This window comes from Arachis ipaensis, chromosome B5, assembly GCF_059453495.1.
Source record: "Arachis ipaensis isolate K30076 ecotype BB chromosome B5, ASM5945349v1, whole genome shotgun sequence".
Lineage (NCBI taxonomy): Eukaryota > Viridiplantae > Streptophyta > Magnoliopsida > Fabales > Fabaceae > Arachis > Arachis ipaensis.
The window spans coordinates 7,534,758-7,549,957 of NC_142440.1; the positions used below are offsets into that span (position 1 = coordinate 7,534,758).

A 15,200-nucleotide genomic window follows, 5' to 3' on the forward strand; every position below is an offset into this window, starting at 1 on the left:
GATAAATAATAAAATCCTGGCAGCCTCATTTTTGTTCATACCTTGCAAGAAAATGAAATGCATCATAATTCATAAAGCCAGAACATTGCCGTAACCAAAATCACATGCGCCTAATGGGCCTAACGGGCCCAGTCCAGACTGGGAGAAGCGCCACGCCGCGCTAATCTCTGTTTGTTTCCTCATCAAGTGGGCCCCAAAAGACGAACCTTCTGCACCCTATTCCGGACACGTCGATCCAACGGCTATTTCTGGCCCATCATATCCACGGGACCCACCTCGCACACACGATCTAGATTAATCACTGCCGTCCATTCTGTTCTGACAATGATGCATCTTCAACGTCAAAATCTGATAGAAAAGGGCCTATATAATGCACCCGCTACAAACCCCAAGGCCTTCATCTCTAACACTCTCTCACTCTTTCTCTGTCTGCAAAAAAGAAAATGGATCGCAAAGGTGTTCTCTCCTTCGCATTGATCTGCATTGTCGTCGCCGGCGTCGGAGGTCAATCCCCGGCGGCAGCCCCGACTACAACCCCGGCAACTCCTGCTGCTACTACTCCGGCAGCATCTCCAGCTCAAGCACAAGCTCCTTCTTCAAAGCCAAAATCACCGGCGCCGGTTGCTTCTCCCAAGTCATCTCCGCCAGCTTCGTCTCCGAAGGCCGCCGCAACACCGGTGTCAACTCCAGCTGCAACTCCGTCAAAGTCAGTTGCTCCAGCTCCGGTGGCCAAGGCTCCCGCATCGACACCACCTGCGGTTGCTCCAGTGAGCACTCCACCGGCACCAGTGAGTTCTCCACCAGCTCCGGTTCCCGTTAGCTCGCCGCCGGCGAAGTCTCCACCTACACCCGCACCGACAAGCACTCCTCCTGCAAGTTCTCCACCAGCACCTGTGGTAGCACCAAGCGCTGAGGTTCCTTCTGTTGCTCCTGCTCCCACGAAGTCAAAGAAGAAGACTAAGAAGGGTAAGAAGCACGGTGCACCTGCACCCTCACCGGATTTGCTTGGCCCTCCAGCACCGCCGCTGGGAGCTCCTGATGCTTCGTCCCCTGGTCCTTCTACTTCTGCCAATGACGAGGTACATTCTCTAATCTTTGCATGTCCATTTTTTTCAGATCTATAGTTAGTTTCAGATCTGAGGAGTGAAATCAGATATATACTCATTTGTTTTAGTTTTAGACTTTAGTTGACTTCAAAGTTTCAAAGTCAGTTTAAGGTTTTCACTGAACTCAAACCTTGTCTTACTTTGGCTACTGTTTCTTTTCTTTTTTTTTTTCAAAAATATATTTTAGTTGTTTAGGGTATGAAAGTAATTTAGTTAAACAATAAAACGGTGATATGAGAATGTCATGTTTAGGGCTCGATGATTATTTAATGTGTGTGTCTGCGATTAACATTGGGATCTGAAATTGTGGTTTCTTGATATGAATTGCAGAGTGGAGCTGAATCCATCAGATGCTTGAAGAAGGTGTTGGGATGCTTAGCTTTGGGCTGGGCTTCCCTTGTTTTGATCTTCTAAAGAGAGAGTGTGCATTATATTTGTTGTTACGACATTCTTGTATCATTTATTTTCTTTTTGAGGCCCTTTTATGGGCGACATTTAATTTATTTTACTACTATTGTTTCCTTTAAACTCTGATTATTCTATTATTCACGATGTTTATTGGCATTACTAGCTATGTCATTGCTCATTCATTACTCAATTTTGCAATTTTTTTCTTGGGATTTGACTCTTGTGGTATACACCCACACAGCAATGCATTTTCTAGTTCTACTTTGGTCGTTTCCTAAGTTTGGAATGAGTAAAGACCAAGGAGCACCGACAAAGCCAATTTGGCTAATTTCATTCACTAAAATTAGAATAAATATTTATCGTTATAATTTAGGCATCATAGTCTTATGAAATTATTATTATTATTATTATTATAACTTCTAAATTTAAAAATGTATTAAAAAAAATTGAAATTTAATTTTTTTTTAAACCATCATTTTCTGATAAAAACACACTAGGGCTCTCGCTTTCTGGATTTCTGTCTTCTGGTTCATTTGCACTCTCGGATGTCTCCAGATCCAGGTTGATTGATCCCCTGTAAACAAATAAAAAAGATCTAGATTCGTCCATGGGGAAGTAGAACACGATCACACTTAATTATAGCCACGAATAGAAAAACCAATTCCAAAAGTAACTATAAACATCTTAAAATAGAATTACGGATTGAAAGATAAATCAGTTGTAAAGAAATCAGCAAAAATATAATGTCTGAGCGCGTGGAGTACTAAATTTTATGTCAAGTAAAAATAGCACAAAAAAAATACGCATATTTTGTTTGTTCCAATTCATGGGTGACCCACTGCTATCGGCGTTTGGTAAATAATGCTTGCGGACAATAATAAAGGTGGTAAGATACTAAGATCCAGAAATTTATACAAATTTCCTCGTTGAATTATGTTACTTTATCTTCCTTCCTAATTCCTCTTATTTTAATTGTCGTTTTGATATTTTTTAATACAATAAAAATTTATTTAGATACAAAATAGGATTAGATATATTAACTTTTTTAATGTATAAAAAAAAAATTAACACGACAATTATTTTGAAACAGAAGGAATATTTTATTATTCATGCCTTAAAACTATTCAATCATACTACAAACACAAAAGATCAATTATTAGTTAGTCATTTTTATATGGATATATGATTGATATTAATGAAAAGGTTTATCCTTTTTTGTTTATAGCTTTGATATTTTGGTGGTTAATTATTTTGTTGAAAAATTATATAAAATTATATATAAATATACACACACACACACACATATATATATATATATATATAATGACTAATTTAATGATTGATATTTTGTGTTTATAGAATATTTTTTAAATTTATTTGCTTCTAAATGTCAATTTTACAAAATTTAAATAAGATTAAACTCTTTTTTTATTAGTAACAATCAATATTAAGTGAAAGATATAGTAGTGTAAGTGAGAATATAGGATAAATATTGAAAAAAGAAAATTGTTAACAGAGAGATAGTTTTATATAATTAGCTTAATTTACTTCAAGTAAAAATATTATTAATTATTTTCTTAATTAATGTCCAAAATTAATTGAGCACTTATTTAGGAACGTAGCTAGTAGAACAAAATGTTGAGATAATGTACACCTTGGGCATTAGCAATTAGTATTTCCATTTCCATCTCTTTTGTTTTTAATTATTTGCCCTCCTCTAACTTTATTCCACACTTTCTTTGTTTCTTCGGGTAGACGCTAGCTAAAAAGTAAAGACAACTTTAATTTATCATATTAGGCGTCTTTTTTTTTTTTTTCCTTCTTAAATTTATTGCATGCAATAACGGTTCAACTAATTTACAGTTACCAGTTACCACCTTCTGCGTTCATAATTTTTTATCTTAAAAGCACACTTCTTTCTAATTGAGAGTGAGCGAGTGGAAGCAAAATCTATAATTGATGTTTTTATTTGGTACACTACCACTAAGGTCGAAGTTTTTTTTTTTTTTTCTTATATGTAACATGATTGTATATTATATTATGTAACATTCTTCGATGTCTTCTTCTGTGGGATGCATGACCGGATCAAGTATATTGACAAATTAAAGGGACGTTTTGGAGTATCAGTAAGGAAAAAAGCTGAGAACACCAAAGGTTTAGAAGCAATGGCTCTCTAGTCTTTAGTAGGAGTCACTAAGCTATAATGGTTAGGAAGATTTTCAAATGTACCGTCGTACTAGTGTATCAGTGAACCGTTGATCTTAATTATATATATTATATATATTTTTTATAATTAAAATTAACGGTTAAAAATCACTAAAACACCGGTACGACCGCACACTTGAAAATTTTCCTAAGGAAAAATATAGGGTACCAACATGTTATCTGCCAACTTCTGCTAATTTTTATTTATAATTGTGTTTCATGGAAGTATGTTCGTGATGTGTCTAATAATTAATATATTTTAAATACATATATAAAGAGACACATCCAGAAAATATATTTATAAAGACACTTCTATTAAACATAGCTATAAAAAAGACATTTTTATTAGACACATCCACGAACACACTTCATAAAACACAATTATAAATAAGAGTGGACAGAAATTGGCAGATATGCTGTTGGTAACGTAGCGGAACCGTTTTCCTAAAGGTTATTGCAGGTCCTCATTATACTTTCACGTGCTTTGGTAACAAATTATAAGAGAATTAAAGGCGTCATCCGCTATTCAACTTTCACTATCACAGATAAATTCTTATATTGTCTACTATATACTAATGAAAAATTTTCTGTAATGCCTTAACCTGCACTGCACCCTATTATGCTACATATTTATTGCATGTGGGGTAACACCTTTTACAGCTAAAAGCATGGGCCATTGGCCGAAAGAGTGTTGTAGAATCTAACCAAATGAAAAAGAAGGTTTGTAATATACTATTTATTAGCTTTAACAACAAATCCATCCCTTGTTAAGTTTCCTTTGCTGGTAAGAAATATTCAATGCCAAAATCGCACTCAATGAACGTAGGCCTTCATAATATATATATACAAAATCACCTTCTCTCATTCTTCTTTAAGGGGTCGACTTTTTCACATGCTTTTACTCCAACAAAAGAATTTTGGCAAATTTAACTGATAAATTGGTTCATGCACAAAGCCTTCATGCTATTTATAGGCGTGTAAGAAGAAAGTGATGCATCCACTAATCTAACACAGAATCCAGTATCACGAGCCTATCAAAATCAGGAGGAGGAGAACTTGATTGCTGATTCAAATAGTTTAACATACGAAGAAAATTTTAGTTTTGTAAATAAGCTAACTCAATTCCAGCTATTGATGAAAATTTACTGAATTTTATATTAGTTTAGACCAAAAAAATAAAGAACGTATGCACTATATTTTAGGACTTAATTTTGATGCACACATAATGTAAAATTGTTTGTCTAATGTAATACTAATTTTTAATTTGTTTAATGCAAATTGATTTGCTGAGTTTTATACTAGTGTATACCTCTCTCTTTGCTTTTAGCACAAAGAATGAAAGAAGCTGCTCTTGTTTGTGTTGGGTTTGTGTTTTTGTTATGAGACGTTAATAGTATTAATTAATATAGATGGAGAGTTATGACTTATCACTAAAAAAAATGACAGTCCACCTACCTCCACTGCCATGAAATGAAAGTAACTGGTGAACAACGGTACTGCAAAGTCAGCAATTTGTGATCTGCGTTCATGTTACGAACATTGGTCAGGCGCGTGGTTTTATTCACACAAAACACCAGAGAGATTCCTCACACCTTTGTTTTTTTTTTTTTTTCTTTTTAGAATTTAATAATATCAGATCTAAGCAGGCAAATGAAATTGCGCGACAAGCTGTACACGTAGTTGTTTTTTAAATATTTGTTGATTGACATATAATCATTTTGACACTGAAATATGTTGCTATTATTATCACAACCTATTATTAATCATCATTAATGTGATAATGTCTGAATACGGAAAAACACAAGAAACATGTTCAACAGAGTATTCATCAAAACACCAATCAAAACCTTGAAGCCCTCAATAAATGCGGACATAAGATTCTTGGATCAATACACAGAAGTAGCAATAATGATTCCTGGACGAAATAGTTCAAAACTTCAACCTAATGTGACACCCTTTTGTATATTACAGTATTCACAAATTTTCTTTTCTGACTATGCAATTTCCAAAATATGTTCCTATAAGATTTCGTTATATATAAACTGCATGATTTCTTTGAAACAAAAGAATGTTGGTATATGCTAGTTGCACTAATCAGGATTAGGCAGACCATTATGCAGAAGCTGCAGCACAAAGGTAGCTCATAATGGCTGAAGTTCCTGCTCTGGCACAACCACATCAACCGGCTTGTACGAGTGCACAATTTCCTCTCTGTTTTTCAAAATTAAGAATATTCCTAAGGCTGCTACTAGTAGAAGCAATGTAAGCATAACAGCCAGAGCCACAACCAAATAATATTGTTGCAACCAACTCCTGCATCAATAGGAATATGTGTTAATAACAAAAACAGATAAAAGTTCTATCTAAACAACAGAACCATAGAAAATTGAAGACTATTTAACAACCTCAAAGACACACAAGAACAAACTGATCACCAAAATGGTAACTAAAATAAGGAACAGACCCACAGAAAGAGAAGAATAAATGAATCTGAAATTGCGTAGGTAATGTTTGAAAGAAGAAACGTGCAAAATTTTTCCACTACGCATTAAACGAACTAAAAATAAATAAAAAATAGGCAATTATGCAACTACAATAAATAAATGCAAAAATGTTTGCTAACCAAAAAATATTAGCCAAATAAATAAATGTTAAATAAGACAGTCACCAAAAAAAAAAATGTTAAATAAGACAAGTTTAGACTGTTTGAGCTGATTGTTTTTTGTCTCCCTAACATTACTAAAATAAATGATACTATAGAACAGATAATTCCACTTTTACTTTAAGAAGAACCTTACCGTTTCCGTGGAGGCTCAACATTCCAACTAAGTAACTTATAATTTCCAAATGTCTCAGGAAGTCGTATTCCATGTTCAGAAAGCTGGGCAATTATACTCTGCATAAAAAATCACCATCAGATGGCAATGTTGGCATAAATGCTTATTCAAAAGTCCAACTTACCATTGCTGTGGTGTTAGAAATGTAATCAGCATATGTCCTTGGGGTTATGACCCATTGAGAGAGAGAACCATTTCCAAAAGAAGTAAAATTCATTAAGTGAACCTGGGACAGGAAACCAAGAATATTATTATCACAAGTAAAAACGCACTTGAACAGGTAAATATTAGCTGAAAATGCAAAATTGTTTTCGGGACACACCTGAAAGTTGGTTGAAAGACTAAAACCTAGGTCCTAGGACCTCCAGTCCTCTAACCAGACCCAAGTACCCAACCCACACCAATCATTTGAGCTAGTGAAGGTTGTCTCAATATTATGATTAAACTCATTTATTGCACCGGAATTACAAATCACAATTAAAGCCATAACTATGCAGCAAGATGTTCCAGCACTTAAGTTACAGTTTTCTAACCTGTGAAGCATTAACATCCAGCTCATGAGCTATGAGTCCGGCCAATTCAGTAATGAAAGGCTTCATATCCAAGTAGCTAATGTTAAATGAAATTACAATTGTAATTTGAGCAATTTGGAGTTCATCTGCACATTTAAGTTGATGAAAGTACAACAGTCATGACTCATGAGTAAGCATACACATTATGAATATAGATTAAAACTTTAACAGAATATAACTATTTTTTAAACTGTACAATATTCTATCCATGTTGAAACAGCAATCAGCTTATAATACCTTGATGTAAATTATACAGTGTTGCAGATGGAGCAACTGAAGGCTCTAGTGCAGTGGAATTGGATGAGTTTGTTCCTTTAGCATTTGGAGGCACAGGTGGTGGGGCATCTGATATGTGTAGTCTTTGCCATAACTCAGAACAATTAGTTTTCCAGAAACCAATTTTTGAATGCTCACGATCATACATTACAAGTGTGTTACGGACAATGATACCTATAAAAAATAATATATGAATGATCACTAAAGCAATGCAAATCTATACCTCAGAAGCTAGCAATCTTGTACAAAAAAATAATAGAGAGGATCTATTTCGAATGAAGGAAAAGCATGAAATGAAATGAAATGAAGTTACTGACAGTAAATGGGTTACCTCCTAAGAGGGTAGTTAGATCATTTTCATTTGGGAAAACCCCAAGACAATATGCACCTCGCACCTTTGAATGCTTCATAAAAATGTGAAAAACAGGGATTAGGAAACCAATCAAACTGTAAAGCTAAAGATATTAATGATCTTCATATGGGACTAACCCGGAACAAGTAATTTTCAGGTGACAGTGACAATTTGTGACCGTTATCAAATACCATGTCAACAGCTGGAAATTTATTAGAGAGTTGAGAGACATCACTGAAACACGAGTAAACTCAAACTGTTACTTAAGCTGCAACGGGTATCTGTTTACTCTTAAATAATGATACAGAGAACAGACATACATCCCAGCACCAGAAAAACATATATCATTGTAATTTGGATCTGGACCAGGGATTCGCTTCAAAGACTTGGCTTCCTTCATAATCTGCAAGCAGATAAAATAGATAATCAGAGTCATGATCCACATAAGAAAAATACATCTATGGAAGAACTTACGGCATGTTTAAAAGCGAGAAATGCAAATTGTGGTAGGTATGCATAAGTTGTGCCACTATCCAAGACAGTTCCATGTTTTCCATTGAACACCTTTGTGTTTAGAGGCAATCTTTTCCCCGCAACATGTATCTCCTTCAGATTGATATTATAATATGGACTGTTGCCATCCCAAAACTAGAGTAAATGTAAGATTAATCAAATGAATTTGTTAAGAAAAGCATGATACCTCGTATCCGTAATATATTCGAATCCTACCTTCGATAACGATCTGAATGTGTAAAAACCATGTCTGCTGGGGAAGACATGCCACCAAGAACCATTGCACCTCCACCAACATCCATTCCACCATAGCAAAGTGAGAACGAATCACTTACTACTTTTTTTTCAACCAGTTGATCCATGATACTTAATTCACCACGGCCCAAACCCATGATGCCATCAGCATGCTGACTGTACAGATCACCAGTCTCAACGTTTTCACAGCCAAAAACAGCACGCTGTGGGGCAAGGTCACTCTGATTTCCAAAGGATACGACATCCTCACCTAGGACCCCGCTACTACTACTCATTTCAGCATACCGTCTCTCATATGTGCACTGGTTCTTCTTATTGTCACAGTTACATCGCGAGGTGCATTTGACAGGATGATAGGTTTTTGACAAGTCTGGCTGGAAACTTGGATCCTGTCAAATAAAATTGGGTTTACAAATCCATTCAACTTCAGATAAATCAGAGTTCCCCATGCATGAGCACAGCTTAAAAAAAAAAATCCTTGGAAGATACTAAGAAACAAAATAAACACACAGGGAGGAATAGTAATTAATTAATAGACCTCTAAATTGTCCAAGATGCAATTACTCAAAATTACTAGACACAATTCTTTCTATTGAATTCTTTCTATTTCTAGTAGTCATTAACTAACCAATAGTAACTACCATAACTAACTAACTTACGGCTAACACTTGGTACCTAGAGTTATGTTGAATCTGAAACTGCCAATCAATTTCTTATATCAACTTATATGACCAATTTTGATAATCGAGACTCAAAAGTCATATCCACAACCCAACAGCAGCTCTTTTAAACAAATTTAACAAACATGAAATTATTGACGCAAAAGTGCCTCCATAAGAGGGAAATGGAACATCACCTGGTGCGTACCACAGTGTTGGCAAGTAGAGCAAGGAACATAAGTAACAGTACTCCCCGTATCCACAATAAGAGCAAACCTCTGCGGCGGAGTACCGATCCATAGCCGCGTGGTATAGTACCTACTCCATCAAATTTCCCAATTAATAAACAAATTAGTAAATACTGAGAATACAGAATCTCGATTTTCAGAATAGGGAAGTGAGGGAAACCCGTTTCGGAGGAGATCGTCGTGGAGTCTCATGCGAGCGTTAGGGTGGGATCCTCGAAGTTGGCGATGATGATTAAAGTTGAAGTTGGAAGAATTAGGAGCAGAGAGATGGAGAGGGAGAATCATGGCAGGAGGAGAGCCCTTCTCTGCATTTTGCAGCAGTAACACATCGCTTCCATCTCCCCAAAGAACCAACTCTGCCACCCATAGAATCAGAGTGAACAGAGTCCAAGCTCGCGCCATTAGTAACTGACTCCAACGACTACAGTTAATTCCCGCGCGACGATGGCGCTGATCGGTGCTGCAAACACACAGCACCCTTAATTGGAGAACTGAACGGAACGGAGGCAAGTCGGGTTACCGTTTCCTTCAATTTCAAGTTATACCCTTTAGTTTATTGAATTTGACTTGATCGACTTACTTTTACCGGAGCTTGTTAATTTCACAGTGCTTGGAAGTTGGAACACTATGGAGTCGTTAATGTTAACGCCTTATTAGTTAGGTAATAATTCAATAGTCGTTGTTGAGCATTTAACTTCTTTTTTTATTAAGGAAAAAAATCCTTGAGATATTTTTTCGTTCATTCATTTTGAGCATATTGAAGTATTGTTTCTTTATGGTCTGTGATCAGATTGAGCTTTGAAGTTTCAACATGTCAATTTCCAGCGGTTGAGGGTTCCAATTGCGTCGCATTTTCTCCACGAATCATTGGTTATATTTGATAAATTCTAATTGTATAAAATTATAAATAGCATTTTTCTATTAAAAAAGAAAAAGAAAACTGCTTTGATAATCATTCCATAATATACAGAGAGAGGGCACAAGGAATATGCCAAATATGGAGATGATAACGAAAAGTTCGGTGCTAACTACTAGCAAAGAAATATCTCTATATCTTCGAGAGAAACCCTCACTTAACAAAAGGAAGCTTCGTTACAATCAATAGTCACAACTCGCAGTGCTGATTTTTGGGCCAAATAAAAGCTGCACCATCAAAAACAAACAGCAGATAGTGACTCAAATGCGAAACTTCCTCCCACACATACTAAATTCTTTCGAATTTCCAAATGAAGTTAACAGGAACAAAACATGCCTAGAAGCATGGCTTCACTAAAGTATTAATGGCACATCTAGTCCTTCCCTACAACGATTTGAAGTATATCACATTTCACATGTACAGCTTGTGTGACGACTGCAAACCACTACTCATATATCGACCTCGGTTAGGAGCAGCATTGGATGGTTGAGCGTACATAGCTTGGCCAGGAACTTGATAATTATACATAGCAGTACCAGCATGAGGATACCTATCTGGAATCCCTGCATATGCAGCTGCCCTAACTGGTGGATGTTGCCTAACCATAACACCGGCCGGAGCAGCGCTACCCCCAGATGAACGATGATAACCTGAATTCATCCTCGGCTTCTTTGATGGAGGACGCTTGTTAAAGTCTCCACTTCTCTTTCTATCCGGATTCTTTGACTTCTCTAGTTGACCAACCCTTTTCAGAAGGGAATCAAGTGGGTAGTCAGCTTCAAGATTGTATTCTTTGATACAATTGATCACTGTCTTCAGTCCAGCCAACTCTCTTGCATTGGCATCATTCTGCAGATAAACGGCAATTTACAAATTTGTTATACATGCAGAATAAGAAAATCATTAACAATTGAAATGAACTTCGATGAAGCACCAAATCATACCTTAGCAATTGCAATATCACCCACATTTCCAGCCCGGACTTGTGAGTTTCTCCTCAAGTTCTTGAGATATACCTTCAGAAGAGGCACAGTCGGGAATGCTTCTTCAAGCTGGAAGGAGTGAATAAAATGTACAGCAGCAATTTGTGTCCCCTCATTTATCAATAAGTCTACAATAGCTGCATAAAAAGTAGTAGTTAGAATGATCAAATATATGATAATCATATTATCTCTGACCATGTAAATTGATACCAAAAGGCAGCAGCGTATATATGTCACACATGGCGGCACTTCGTTATAAATTCAAATTTATTAACATCCTTAAAGAAAACTAGTTATCTATAGTAAGGTTACATATCTGACTGGAGAACCCTTCATTGCAGACTTCACAGGTCAGTTAATCAAAAGAAAACCAACCTGGCACTTTGTGAGTTAACCCAATAGATCGGCAGAGCTCAGGTGCCTGCCTGCACTGAGCAGCAGCTTGTAAAAGCTTGCAGAGTTGTTCTTCAGCAAACTCTGAAGCAATCCTAAAAGTTGAAAGAAGCTGCAGAAAAGCCTCTGCTTCCAATGAATTTCCATTGGCAGCATCAACGTCTGCGCTAGCTAACTTGGACCTCCACTCATCAGCAATTGCCTTGGCTTGCTGCTTAGTTTCAGGGTTCAGAAGGTGGTCTGCACCTGGGTCAGCCTTTGCCAATAAATTGGCCATGGCTTCCATAATTATAATACAGGATTTGCGCATGCCCTGAAGGGCATCATCCATTTTATCTTTTGGTTCAGTAGTTTCATTGGTGGGGTAAAACCCCTCTAGTGAATCCAGCACCAAACGTGCTGGTTCAGTAGCATGCTCTAATGCAATACAGATATCTTCACGAATAACAGAGAGATTATGTTCGTTCTCCAGAACATAATTCAGAAGACCTTTTGCATCCATATGCTCACAAAACTGAGTTAGCTCTGGACGCGGCCTAATCTCAGTAGCCACGCCATCAGTATTTTCACCTGATTTATGAGGAAAGTCTTCCTCTGGGGAATTAGCATCACCAATAGAGCTGCTTACCTTGTTTTCTTTGCTCTCCCCATTTTCTACAGACTCCAAAGTCGCAGTCTGGTGATTTGCACGAGCCTCCACAATGGCAGAAACAGCGGCATCTTTAAGATCTTGAACCCGATCCAAGAGGTCCTGCTCTCTAGAAGCAACCTCTGCCTCTCTCTCAGCAAGTAATGCATTCATTTCTAATTCTTTCTGTTCGTACTCCTTCTCCTTGGCTTCAATCTCTTCAAGCTTCCTATTCATTGTCACCTCAAGCTCTTGGAAATGTTGCTTAATTTCATCCCACTGGATTTTAGTCTCTGAAGCCTCCTTCCGTGCTTCTAATTCAATAAATGCCTGAGCAAGCTGCCCCATCAGAGACTGCACGTCTTCCCCAGCTTGCTCCATGTCAGGCATATTCATGCAGCGTGTTCAACTGAATTTCAAGAGCAACTCCTTGGTCAAACATTATTTAGAGCATTAACTGTAACCTAAAATAAAATTAACAGGACATGTTGCAACTTGCAAAATCCGTCATAAAGAATTAAACATTCCATGTAAAGAAAAATAGAGCAAGGCTGACAACTGTTGAGGAATATTTTCAGAATTTACAGTCTAGGCTTTCTAGAGAGTTCGGTGAATTATATTACTCTTCAAATAAGATGACTACAGACCAGATAAAAATTCATGGAGAATATTTCTAGAGTTCATAGTCTAAGCTCTCTCGAGGGTTTTGGGGAATTATACTATTCTCATTTATTATAAATAAACAGAACAACCCTGTAATTCAATATATCCAATCTCCATTACGTAATTTCGTTGCGCCTATCGGAACATTGAAAATTTTATCAAGCATAGATGAAATTTACAAAATTTTTATATTGATTTGTGAACACATAGCAGATGGAAGCAAGTATGGATATTGAGAGTGGTTAGGCTATGCAAAGCATAAGGCACGCAGCTCGATTCCTCAAAGTATCCAAGAACGTGTGTTTTTTGCGTTATATTATAAACAAGGAATTACAAGATTAAACGGAACATGAATTAGGGCATAAAGAGAACAAGATAATCACCACAAAAATGAGAGAATAGAAACCAAGAATAGAATAAACATTAATGAGAAAGAGAAATTTGGCAGCAGTATTGGCGGATAGAGTGGGCACCTGGTTTGCGCTTAGGCGCTGGGGTGGCCGTCACCGATGGGGAAGAAGAGTGCCGATGCCGCTAAAGATGGAAGACGGAAGACACAGAGCGATGAGATGAAATAGCCGGAGATGCATGAAAGAAAGAAAGAAAGAAAGAAAAGAGATGGGAGCTATGTCAGCTATGTGAGAGACTACTTGATTTCAGACACATCTCCAAAGAGGGACAGCTTTGTGAATGTGTTAGTGACTTGGACTATCTGTTGCGGCCCAAATAATTCAGCCCATTTCTTGTCTTAAAAATAAAAAAATAAAACTAGCAGGCCGAAACCCATTGTATAGCAATGGTGCCTATTACTTCCACGAATATTCATTTACTTGGTTATAAAAAAAAATACATTTGTTCATACTCTGGCCCAACGTTAGGGTCCAGATTTAAACGAAAGGCCCAACCCACAGGAACTGAGCCTCACTCTACACCGATCTTCCCCAGAGGAAGTCGGTTTTTGCCACGACTTGCTCTAAAGAAGTTGAGAATAAAGATTAGCTGGCAGATAGACACTCATTCAAACGAGTAACTGCCCCTAAAATCTCTCAACTCACTTCCAGGAGCCATATCTCAACTTCTCTAAGATAAAGGGACGGTTATCCACCTTAAAAGGTGAAACTACTTCAACGGTGGTTATTGGTTCACCACTATAAATACACTGACACCCCTCAGGTATCTCTAAGTCCCAATACTCTCTAGACCTGCTTACTCCCTTGCTGACTTAGGCATCGGAGTGTCTTTGCAGGTACCACCCCCCCCCCATTCACCCATATTCACAAGTCGGACGGAGGCCCAGGAACGTGATTCCCTACGAAGGCTTCCCTCCTCAGACGATTGGGCCAGCCTAACGAGTCCAGCCCATTAATCTCCGGTTATCCATCGTAACATTGGCGCTGTTGCCGGAGACCCGAGAGATCAACCAGTGATGGCGGACAATTCACCCGAAGATGGTCATACAGCGTCTGATTCCGAACAAGAAAACCTAGATATCGGAAACAACGACGCGGACCTAACTCTTCACCAGGGAGCCAACAACCAACATAGAGAAGGAACCTCTGGGTTAAAAAATACGAAGGTAAACTCCTCAGAGGGACGCGAATCAGGAAAGGAAGGGCCACCCCATGCAGCCGAGCTAATGGGGTTGGTACATGGCCACCAAGGTCGTTTGGAATAGCTGGAACAGGAGTTAGAGCGACAACGAGAGGCAGACCAAAATCTCAGGGAAGAGATAGAGCGACGAAAAGAGTTAGAAGAAAAACTCTTGAAGGTAGAATCTTCCCTTAGAAGTCGGGACTCCCGTGGCGACCAAGAAGAGTCGCCCTCGGGAGGAAAGGATCCATTCAGTGAAGACATAATGAGGGCAAAAGTTCCAAGAAACTTTAAAAGTCCTGATATGAACTTCTATGACGGAACCACGGACCCAAAGCATCATTTGAGCAATTTCAAAAGTCGGATGTATCTGGCTGATGCTTCTGATGCAACTCGCTGCAAAGCTTTTCCGACCACCCTATCAAAAGCAGCGATGAAGTGGTTCGACAGCCTCCCTCCAAGGTCGGTTACCAGCTTTGAGGACCTCTCGAGAAAGTTCTTGATGAGGTTCTCCATCCAAAAGGATAAAGTAAAGCACGCATCGAGCCTCCTGGGAGTAAAACAGGAGGTCGGAGAACCTCTACGAGACTACATGG

At 37.8% G+C, this 15,200-nt stretch overlaps 3 protein-coding genes across 3 annotated transcripts; 1 reads left to right on the forward strand and 2 right to left on the reverse strand.

Annotated features, from left to right (window-relative positions):
• Window positions 1–385: 385 nt before the first annotated feature.
• AGP18 (arabinogalactan protein 18) lies at window positions 386–1,673 on the forward strand. Its single transcript, XM_016346187.3, has 2 exons — window positions 386–1,079; window positions 1,437–1,673. Exons 1-2 carry the CDS (start codon window positions 444–446, stop codon window positions 1,518–1,520), a joined length of 720 nt encoding a protein of 239 aa, XP_016201673.1. The 5' UTR covers window positions 386–443; the 3' UTR covers window positions 1,521–1,673.
• A 3,870-nt stretch (window positions 1,674–5,543) lies between these two features.
• Window positions 5,544–10,206, reverse strand: LOC107642729 (aspartic proteinase 36). Its single transcript, XM_016346188.3, has 12 exons — window positions 9,592–10,206; window positions 9,381–9,501; window positions 8,486–8,913; window positions 8,231–8,387; window positions 8,077–8,159; window positions 7,894–7,990; window positions 7,736–7,808; window positions 7,366–7,578; window positions 7,090–7,214; window positions 6,681–6,782; window positions 6,518–6,615; window positions 5,544–6,032 (listed from the first exon to the last, which is right to left on the reverse strand). The coding sequence occupies exons 1-12, from the start codon at window positions 9,831–9,833 to the stop codon at window positions 5,861–5,863; spliced, it is 1,911 nt and encodes a 636-aa protein (XP_016201674.1). The 5' UTR covers window positions 9,834–10,206; the 3' UTR covers window positions 5,544–5,860.
• A 138-nt stretch (window positions 10,207–10,344) lies between these two features.
• LOC107642730 (FRIGIDA-like protein 3) lies at window positions 10,345–13,684 on the reverse strand. Its single transcript, XM_016346189.3, has 4 exons — window positions 13,488–13,684; window positions 11,706–12,760; window positions 11,292–11,467; window positions 10,345–11,196 (listed from the first exon to the last, which is right to left on the reverse strand). The coding sequence occupies exons 2-4, from the start codon at window positions 12,745–12,747 to the stop codon at window positions 10,759–10,761; spliced, it is 1,656 nt and encodes a 551-aa protein (XP_016201675.1). The 5' UTR covers window positions 12,748–12,760; window positions 13,488–13,684; the 3' UTR covers window positions 10,345–10,758.
• Window positions 13,685–15,200: the final 1,516 nt, after the last annotated feature.